Source organism: Acanthopagrus latus, chromosome 19 (genome assembly GCF_904848185.1).
Source record: "Acanthopagrus latus isolate v.2019 chromosome 19, fAcaLat1.1, whole genome shotgun sequence".
Lineage (NCBI taxonomy): Eukaryota > Metazoa > Chordata > Actinopteri > Spariformes > Sparidae > Acanthopagrus > Acanthopagrus latus.
This window is the reverse complement of record NC_051057.1, coordinates 14,458,084-14,468,540: the sequence shown is the minus strand read 5'-3', so window position 1 is coordinate 14,468,540 and position 10,457 is coordinate 14,458,084. Positions and strand designations below refer to the sequence as shown.

The 10,457-nt window shown below is 41.2% G+C and overlaps 1 protein-coding gene across 9 annotated transcripts in view; it reads right to left on the bottom strand.

Annotated features, from left to right (window-relative positions):
- Window positions 1-10,457, bottom strand: part of flt1 (fms related receptor tyrosine kinase 1) — a 35,193-nt gene that overhangs the window by 3,054 nt on the left and 21,682 nt on the right. For 3 of the 9 annotated variants that reach the window (XM_037078713.1, XM_037078715.1, XM_037078719.1), the window contains exons 13-30: window positions 9,161-9,469; window positions 7,788-7,865; window positions 6,509-6,655; window positions 6,289-6,420; window positions 5,196-5,302; window positions 4,068-4,203; window positions 3,479-3,583; window positions 3,273-3,386; window positions 3,078-3,166; window positions 2,576-2,660; window positions 2,387-2,484; window positions 2,167-2,289; window positions 1,571-1,682; window positions 1,286-1,385; window positions 1,061-1,166; window positions 826-923; window positions 539-608; window positions 310-404 (exon numbers count right to left, since the gene is read on the bottom strand). In XM_037078713.1, coding sequence (XP_036934608.1) covers window positions 310-404; window positions 539-608; window positions 826-923; window positions 1,061-1,166; window positions 1,286-1,385; window positions 1,571-1,682; window positions 2,167-2,289; window positions 2,387-2,484; window positions 2,576-2,660; window positions 3,078-3,166; window positions 3,273-3,386; window positions 3,479-3,583; window positions 4,068-4,203; window positions 5,196-5,302; window positions 6,289-6,420; window positions 6,509-6,655; window positions 7,788-7,865; window positions 9,161-9,469 — 2,104 coding nt within the window. Of the gene's footprint in view, window positions 1-309; window positions 405-538; window positions 609-821; window positions 924-1,060; window positions 1,167-1,285; window positions 1,386-1,570; window positions 1,683-2,166; window positions 2,290-2,386; window positions 2,485-2,575; window positions 2,661-3,077; window positions 3,167-3,272; window positions 3,387-3,478; window positions 3,584-4,067; window positions 4,204-5,195; window positions 5,303-6,288; window positions 6,421-6,508; window positions 6,656-7,787; window positions 7,866-9,160; window positions 9,470-10,457 lie in introns of those variants that run through there. The other 6 variants (XM_037078716.1, XM_037078718.1, XM_037078721.1 and 3 more) reach the window with 4 other exon arrangements.

The following is a 10,457-nucleotide window of genomic DNA, read 5'->3' as shown; positions in this document are numbered from 1 at the left end:
TGATTTAACACACCGCATTCATGAATTAACTGGTTCGTAAATTTGTTTTTTAAGTTTATTTCTGTGTCTTGCTTTCGAAACGTCCACTCTTCTTTTCCACATAATTATGACACCTATTTTACTGTTAAAAATGATCATACTTCCCCCAGACACAACCGTTGTGTTTCACAAGCAGGAAATGATTGTAATCTCCAAATTCTACTGATAACACTGTGCGAGTGCAAGATCTTTGTGTGTCATCATTATGACCAGGTGTCACGGTTGTTAGGATGCAGGTCAGAAGTTTAAGGGTCAGCGTTTGCATATTACCACCTGCTCAGCTTCCGGTTCTTGGTGCCGTTATTCCACGTCAGATGGTTCAGCTCCTCAGACGGCAGGACCATGCCGCTGTCGCTTTGCTCATCCTGAAGCAGAGAGGAAGCAAACATGACTCTTATCAGGCTGGGTTTTTAAAAAAAAATTTCACCTGTTTTCCATTCACATGTTTGTGTCGACGTGTTTGTGTGCATGCAAGCAGAAGTGAAGGTGTTTTTCTTACTTCAGGGCTGTCTGGCTCCTCGCAGGGCAGTTCCTCAAAAATCTGAAGTGTGGCCATTCCCCTCATGTAACTGGACACACACAAAAAAATTGGATTCAAATGAAAAGAATGAGCTGAAAATGTCTTTACTATCTCAAGCTGCTTCCTGTTCTTTCTTAATTAAGTGATCAGTTACTCTCATGACTTTCGCATCTGCATGTGTCTTGATCATTTTTCAAGGCGAGGTGCGCTGTCTCAGACACTCTAAACTGCACAGTGTTTTCATTTTCTCTCTCTTGTTCCTTTACCTCAAGTTTGTGACTGCAAGCGGGTTTTCTTTGAACGTCTCACTGCGACCAGTGTCTGGAGTCTTGAAAGATCCCAGAGGAATGTAATCCTTCCCATCCTGTTCAAGAAAAGGAACAAATTAAGAGTATTTTTAAGACCTTTGAAGCTTTTGTAGCTTTTCCACACGTTGAGAGGCATTAAATCATTTTAAAAAATCACAAGTCTGAGGATGTAAGATCCATATATAATGCTGACCTGCTGAACCCTTGCTTGCAGCAGGTCTCCCAGTGTCTCCACCAGGTTGGTGAAGGTGGGTCGATCTGAGGGACTGGCCTCCCAGCATGCCAGCATTGTGCTGTAACTGCACACACAAGCATACAGGTACAATGTTTAATTTATTATTGAAAACACACACTCTTCCACTGAATGATTTACGTGTTGAACTATGTCCCTAACAGTGTTAAAAACATATCAACCCACATTTCAGATGTGCTGTACTCAGGTGCTCGCATCCTTGTTCCCCCCTTCAGCCTGTGGCAGAACTCCTCATCTATTTGAAGACCGGGGTACGGAGACGCTCCTGAGGGACAAACACACACATCACTACCTCAGCACGTGAACAGTATAAGAATTGAATCAACACGGTAAAGATCGGGAGGGATCAGATTATAGTATTTGTTGCAAGGCGTTTGTATTGAATAGTGTTTCAGTTATTTTGTCCACCTCCTGTTTATGCAAGTGAAAACATGTGGAGATGTCTCTTACCCAAGGAGAAGATCTCCCACAGCAGAATGCCGAAGGACCAGACGTCGCTCTGGGTGGTGAACACCTTGTCAAAGATGGACTCTGGTGACATCCATTTAAGAGGGAGGCGGGCCTGTCAGCCAGTCAGATCACAGGAGTAGTAGTAGTAGTAAATGCCCACTCATGAAGACACATTCAAGGTTTATCATAAGGTTCATCCTTATGGCATTTTGTTGCCTTTTTGGTTGATTTTATTTTCACACTGTGTATAATTGTCCAGTTTCAACCACAAATAATAAATCATTTTAAGAAAGTGTCTGTATTTTATAAATGATTCAGTTGAACAGGTACAGAACATCTCGATCAATGCCCAGTTTGTAATAGTGTTTTATAAATAATCAGAATTATTTTTATTTTCAAATAATGAAATCTCAAGTCAAAAATACCGTTCCTGCTGGTTCATTCACATTGTTGCCATCAGGGAAAGCTTTAAACGTTGAAACAGTGAAAAAAATTCACTGATCCCCAAAATGTTTTTGGGACGTCATCTGTCTTTTTGTAAAAAAGGCAAATATAATGTTTCTCAGATGGTGCGTTTTTAAACCACGTGTACTCACATCTCCCTTGCGGACGTAGTCGGGGTCTTTGTAGATGTCTCTGGCCAGGCCGAAGTCACAGATCTTGACCACTTTATTGTCAGAAAGCAGAATATTCCTGGCTGCCAGGTCTCTGTGAATACACTGATGTCAGAACACAAAGAACATGAATAAGGACATTAACGAATCCCACATGTGTACCTGCATCCGCACACACACGCACGCACATAAAGTAACAGACCTTGCGAGAAGCCAGAAACTCCATCCCTCGCGCCACCTGGAAGCTGAAGGAGATGAGGTCCTCCAGGAATAATGGGGAGTTTGCGGCAGATTTGGGATCTATAGGAAGAAACAAAATGAGCACTGGGATTTAATAAAGCAGTTTGGTCATGCACAAACATATTTAATGTTCACTAAGCACCTGTCTCACCTTTCTCTTCTCCCTCATCAAACTCTGCTCTGATGCTGCTCTGGCTGTCGACACAACCTGGATCTCCATCCTTTTCTCCGGCCGACTAAGAAGGAGGATAAATCAGTTCACTGCTATCAAATGTCGTGTGTTGCACTGAAAATTAGGACTTTAAAAGGTTAGGATGGAATCAAACCATTGAGATTTGATGGGACATTCATAAGCATGTTCTCCTCTGTGTAAAATGACCTTCAAGGCCACAGTTTTTAGTTATGTCTAAATGTGTGCAGAAATTAAGGAAGTACACGTCCTGCTTGAGAACTGATAACAACTTCAAACCTCAAACAGCTTGCAGAAGTGAGTTGTTGAGCATATGATTTTGTCACCGTGTGCAGCATGAAGGGGTGTTTTTCTCTTAACTGTTAAGCGGCTGAAATGTAGGGCACACAGGCATGTGTGAACTCATATTCCATTTGAAATACGACTATCAAGACACCATCTATAATTATGTCTGTAGACTCACTGAGTTGTGCACAAACACCTCTCTCTTGCTCTTCAGGAAGTTTGAGAGATTTCCATAGCGACAGTACTCGACAATGACCATCAGTGGTCCTGCAATACATATAGTTAGGGTGAATGAGTGTGAGGCAACAAACAGACATATCAGTATCACCTGTGCATACATTAATAGATATATTTTGAAAAAACACACACACACCTCCTGGCTTGGTGCAGGCCCCCAATAGATTCACCACATTTAGATGATGTCCAATGTGGTTGAGGATCTTGAGCTCAGTCATCAGAGCCTTGTGTTCGCTGGCTGTAGCTCCCTCTGGTGGACACAGAGCAGAAAAGAAAAAAAAAGTGACTTTTTGTGCAGAATTCAATTTCATATTCTCAGAATCATCTGATCTGATCTTGTACCTTTGAGCATCTTGACAGCCACAGTGCTGCAGCTGGTGGTGTTGTCTATACCGAACGCAGATGCCTGCATCACTTTACCAAACGCTCCACGGCCCAGAGGTTTCCCTGAAACAGAGGGAGAGAAAGAATGTCGGTGAAACTGACAGGGTGAAAAAAAATAAGGGCGTTTTTTTTGTGTCTAATTGAGCAACTTTATTAATTACTATTATCATCCACTGTGGACGTGAGACGCTGATAAGAGAAGACTAACAGTCCATCTAGCAAAATCCCACCCTGATGATAGTGGGAGCTCATTAGTTCCAGTCAACACAGCTCACACACCCCCTGCTGGAGTTGATTAGCTCTTCCACAGACAACACAGACACAGAGTCTGATTAATGGAATGAGAGTCACTCCCAATAATAGTCTGATAAGACCTATGAGAAAGTCCTTGTATCTGTTATGTGATCTTAAATACCTTGCCTCTCTCCCATTGTTAGCATTACAGCCCCAAAGTCCTTCACAGCTGAAATCTATGTGGCTAAAAAAAATAAACATATACATTTTCTGCATCTATTCTGTATCTGAATTTTTAAATAAAGAAGTGTACCTAATTGGAGCCGCTCCCGGGGGAACTCCCATTGGTTGGGGTCGTATTGCAGTCTCTCACACTGCTCTTCTATTGGCCCCTCTCCTGTGTCCAGAATGATGGACAGGTACTCGGTTTTGGTGTTTGAGTTGTTGGGCTTCATTTTGTACAAATAAACAAAAGATAAGTTAACATTAAAACAGATTCTGATCTGCAGGATAGAAGTAGCGCACGCAATTAGAAGGTAAGACTCATGTAGAACACTACTGCCATTTAACGTGGAGGTTATTCAGGTCATTAAGAAGAATGTGTAGGTGTGACTCCAGTAATTATAGACTAAAAATGTGGATTTGTAGTTTCTGTTATTTTGAAGAAAGTTCTGACCAGGCTTTTGAAAATGCAAATACGAGGTCTGAAATGATGTCGCCAAAACATGTTTAAGTATAAGTTATGCTATTTAGAAAACAAACCCATATGATAGTTAATAATCAAACATCTATTGAATAAAATAGTATATATGAATTTTGAAAACTCTGCATTAAAATGAGGAGGATATGAGGAGATACAGAGGTAGACTTAAATGTGCTGTTGCTGTCATAAGCCTAATGTTTGGTTATTATTAATATTCATTCTATCACAATTATTACATATTTCAGTAATATTGTGCTTATTTTGACAGATACTGAGACATCGTTATGATTAAAAATGAGTGGGAACTCTCACAGTTTTCATTTTCACTTCAACAGTGTTGATGTGACATTTGTTGGAATCTGTACCAAAGAAACATGTTTTCTTATGTCTGGAGCACCATTTGTAGTATATATATATATATATATATATATATATATATATATATATATATATATATATATATATATAATGCTGTTTGGTCACATGTTTCACCAAGAAAGATTGCAGCTTCTTGCAATTTGAATACTGCACTTGCCAATATTGCAGGATCAATTTAAGGTAATGTTAAACATGTGTCAAAAGACGTCAGTGCCAAATAGACATCTTGCACATCCCACCTGTTGAATCAGAAAGCTGGATCATATGGTGAAATCTCTCAATTCAGTGAAAAGAAAGATAACATGTCCTGTATATTTGTTACATCCTACCAGTAAACAACTTGCTCTAGCTTCCCCTCACCTGTTTCAGTTTGCGTATGATGAGTGTGAGCAAAAGCCAGAAGAGCGTGGCCACCACACAGGTACAAGTGAGCATGGGGAGCTCCAGAAATGAGGCCTCTGAGGCACCTGCACAAAAACCAGAAATACACATTAGTGCTAAACCAGCTTTAATGTATCAGTGGGTTAGATTTACATATGTTACTTCTACAAAGCTACACAAATTTAAGAAGTTAATTGTGGTAGTTAAAAATGTAAATGTAATTAAAGATTATTCCCATATGCACATCTGATTTTCTAATATATTCATTTCAGTTTGTTTCAAAATCGAGATTATATAGCGATAGTTTGTGAGAAATACAATAAATCATTTTATAGGTGGTTTACGTTTTGATTTTTCTCCACCCTCCCAAATGGGGGCGCTGTGCTCTCATCGTCACACAATATTCCTTAAACACTGACATTCATCCTCCTCCTAGAATCACAACTTTATTTATTCTTTCTTTTTTTAATCTGAACAACTAGAGGTGCCCAGTTTGCCGCGGTGCAGAGCGGGGATGCAGGCTGGGCCCTCCCAGAGGAAATAAAAACGGGAGACAGCTTCCTTCCTGACTGATCAGAACACAACACACAGCCACTCCTCTCTCCAGACCCGGACCGGGAAGTGCGTCCACCACTCTTGCCAGGGAAGGGGCTCAAACCGGGGGTGTAGCAGAACCACATGGTGGTCTGCCTCTTCTGCCACCACCGGATGTATAAGTGTGTGTGTGTGTGTGTGTGTGTGTGTGTGTGTGTGTGTGTGTGTTCCACACTGGAATAATCTTAAGACCTTCTTTGATCAGTGTTTACTCAGAGATTGGTAAACAGACATATCTTCCTCCATTAATAGAATTGGCTCAACACACCTCCATGTATAAATACTACATCCATAAAAACAATGTGAATAACTGCACTATACATCTGCACATCCAGACGATACATCTATTTAAAGGACTGAGAACAATGGACATTCAGACGTACCCATATATGGAAGAGTCCTATCTTTGAAAAGATGTAAACACAGCCAATCAAAGGCACAGATGCTTCAAAAATACTACTAGTTGACAGATACTCACCGTTGACCCATATATAGGCAGAGCTCTCTGCAGAGCCCCTCTCATTGGTGGCCTGGCAGGTATACAGGCCCTGGTCCTCCCCTGTGATTCGATCAATATGGAGGGTCCCATCTTCTGGTGATATCACAATACCTGGAGATAGTGGTAAAAAGTATCTGACACCAGAAAACAGCAACAATTTGCATGCTCTTGGTATATCACTTTTTTTTTTTTTTTTTACCTGATCCCTGAGATAGAGTTTGTTCGTCCTTATACCAAGTGATAGTTGGGGCTGGGACGCCCTCAGAGGGGCAGCTGAGGATCACTGAGCTGCTAATGTTGACAGTAAGATCTGTCAAATTATTAAGCAGCACCGGAGGCTCCAAAACTGAAAGGAGAAAGAGAGTACAATTCAACACAGATCCAAATAAAAATCCAGAATTTAGCAGATTTAAATATGTTTAAAAATTGGTCTTTGCAGAGGTTTTACATTTCCCTCATTAAATTCCACAAACTTATTTTCTTCTTCTGCATTTCTACTCCATTATACAAATGTCCTTCAAAAGTGTGTCATGGCCATTCGCTGATAGACCTTAGTGTGCCATGACTGACTCTACCATGTGTAACAACTCCTGAGAAACGTATCAGTATTTTAGCTGCTAAACTGTCCAATATGTTTAATCTGCTAGCTGCTGACTTCGTCTTTGTGGTGCAGCATCTTTTGCTAACCACGTCTCTCTGCCATGGCCGAAAATAAGAGTGATGAGAGGAGCGCTGGCGTGAACAAAAACAGTCAAGAACTGAGCCGGAAAGACAATAAATTCCTCTGTATAGCTAAGGGGAACCACACAGTTTGTTCCTGTGAAAAACCCATTTCACCGTACACATATTTTTATCCCTTGCTAATATAGAAATGTATATGTAAGCTGAGTTACATTACATTACATCACATTTGCTGTTACTTTAAGTAAAACTTTAAATAGAGAGATTTATATTATTTCTACTTTTACTTCAGTGAAGAATTTGAATATTTCTTCTGCCAGTGCAAACTCCCTTGAAAAGATCTGTCGCAATACACTTGTAGTTATTAATAGACTAAACCAGAACTGTGATGAAGTGGAAACAGTGCTATTCTTTCCCACTGTTTTCTGGACCAATGCCACTCCTGGACAATAATTGTGCAATGGTAGTGACACATTTTTTTTCGCAAGAGTGGCCTTGGCTTCAAATTTGAGTCAGCTGACGTTTGAGCTCTCTTGGGCCCCTCACTCACCCTCAAATACCCTGGAACACAAACCCATTTCTAAAAAGCAACAACAATGTAGTATTTCGTCATGTGGACGATGATTGGCCTACGAGTGCCCACAAAAAGTTGAAGGCACAATTTTATTTAATCTCTAATGCACTATAATTACATCACAATGCTCACACACTATAATTAGACCAGGTAAGTCCCTGAATCTCTGTAGCCCCATTTTTTATTTTATCATCACTTTTTCTCTCTACTTGGCGTCCCTTACTTCTCTCTTTCTGGTCACCCTGTCTCTCTCGCAATTCCCTCATGGGGGTCTCGAGGGAGGAAGTTGACGCGTTGAGCCCTGATTGTATAGAGCACAGCAGTAAAAGACATGAAGAAAAGTCACTTAACCAAGGCGACTGATTGTTGTTTCCCCTATCTTCCTCCTGGACAACAATTGATGATTGTCCGCGGGGGCTGGGGCCTGACAGTGTCTGATTGGCTGATTGTTCCTCCGGCCCTGTGTGGGGGCCTGTAAATGTGGCATTGTGGGAAGTGCCATTGTGTGCTCTTCCTCCAGACAAGAGCTCATTCCCACGTGAAAGAGGTGCTGAGCTGGAGCGCAAGAGCAAAGGCAGGGTGGGGCCCCAGGAAGTCAAGGGGACCCAATTCCCAAGCAGCGAAACTCTGAGAGACTGTGGTTGTTTGTTTGTTTGTTTGTATGTATGTGCAACATATGTGCACAGAAAACGTGGAGGATGTGAGCTTTAGGTCGAGAGTGAGCTAAACATAAAACTGTATTTGAAAAGCTCCAAATTCAAAATCCTGACAACAACTTATTTAATCCTTATCCTAAATTTCAGGTTTGTTCAGAGGCCCTTGATCAGCTCTGGGACCCTCAAATAATTCAGCCCATGGAGACATTTTCAGTTATTGAATGCCTTGAGTCTGGCAAAACGGTCATCGCCATCTTGGTTTATTAGACCAAGAAGTGACCATGCTTTGACTAAACAGTGGAGCTTGGGAGGATATCCTGATTCTGACTGTGAAACATATGACAGACATGCCTTTAAGCATGGCCTGCATTATCGTCTATCTTACAATAAATGGGACCATAGTTTACAAATGAGCATCATGCTGCAATGAAGAAGACTTGTGAGCAGTGATTCAGACCATAAACTCATTAGGAAGCTATTTACTGAGGTCATAAATCAAGTGTAAAGTAGGTTTACTTCTGCATAAACTTACTTTTTTTTTTTTTTGCAACCAGTTGAGACACCCCATCCTGGCTATTAGCAAAGAAATGCAACTGAGTACTTGAAATGTAAAACTTGAGGTAGAACTCAAAATAGCACTTATAGAGCTGAAATATTCTTTATTTACACCTTTTGAATTCCACTCTAAACTCAGGTTTATTTTTGCAGTTTTTTTAGGGCTCACTCAGTTGGTTCTAAATTTCTAAAAAGCTTTATTCAAGTTGTTCAAATTCAATTTGTCAGATTTTAAAATTAGAGGTCAAGTCAAAAAAGCAAGTTGCTGAAACTGAGGAATTCAAACTTTCTTATAAAGTGTCCCCCAAATACACACTAATGACTGTAGGATTATAGATGTAGAGGAAAAAGATGAGGAAGAGATGAAACATTTCTAATTACTCACTTGTGACCACCACCTGTGTGTCCAGGTGTGTCTTCCGTCTGGTGATGAGGTGACGGGCAGAGCATCTGTAAGCTCCAGAGTCTCTGGCTGTCAGGTTGCTTATCAACAGGATCAGAGAGTTGGAGAACTCCCCAGAAGTGAGCTGCTGACTACTCGGGGCAAGGATGCGGGAATGGGTGTCCTTTGTGTTATTCACCCTTTCCCATGACAACGCTGTGTACAGGTACCTATTGGCTACACAGGTGAGATGAAGGTCTCCGCCCTCTCTGGGCTCCTCCCTCTGGCTCACACTGAAGCCTCCTGGGACGTCTGAGGGAAACAGAGAAGTGACGGTAAGATGGATTGATGAGGAAGAGGATGTGAGGGAGGGAACATGAACACGATCTCCTGTTTGATGAACAAGCCGTCTCAGTTTCTCGACAGGCGAATGCAGATCCTGTCAGGTGCCTGAAACCAGGAGAGCTGATTCAACGGAACCCCCATTTCTGTAACCTTTGGCGACAATGTTGAATGGCTATTGTGGGTAAAAGCAGCTAGTGGAATACAGTGAAAAGGCTTTTTATTTACTTTAGCCATTTGAAACTTCCCGTGGAAACGGCTCGAGAGTTTCCTGATGGCAGATAGTGTTTATCTTTCCCGAACACCCCAAGGCCTCCAGAAATAAAGCGGACCTGCCAGTCCAAGGAAGTGCGCTGCATGGGGAAGTGGAACGATAAGAGCCCCAGGTTCCTGTTTCACGCTTGCTCACACACTAATAGCGCAGCACAGCCATACGCACAGGCTCAAACGAACTCATGCACACGCTCAAAAACAAATTGACGCAAAATAACCTTAACCTGTATGCCTGGTATCAAATACATCTACAGAGAGTACCCCATGCACGTACGCTACTTTGCTCTGCCAAGTTCTTCGACCTACATTTACGTGTGTTTCACTTTTTCAGTGACACAGTAAGTAACACTTCTGTTTGAGTTCTTACATCTGGTGAAACTTTTCCAAAGAAAATAGCAAAATGTGTTACCAATTACCACAAAAGAATTCAATAACAGTCCAAATAGCCTTTTTTACCGAATGTCAAAGTTTTTGATGCAAAAAGTTACATTAAGCACAGATCATCCCCAGATCAAAAATACATATTTTTTGTCTTAACTGTAGTGCTATTTATCCATCAAGAGTGTCTTGGAGTGAGTTGCCCAGTTTTGGAGATATGGGACATAAATGCCTTCTCTTGAATATAATGTAACTATTTGGAAACACTCACTTGAGGTCAGGTTCTTTTTATGTTTTCAGTCATTTT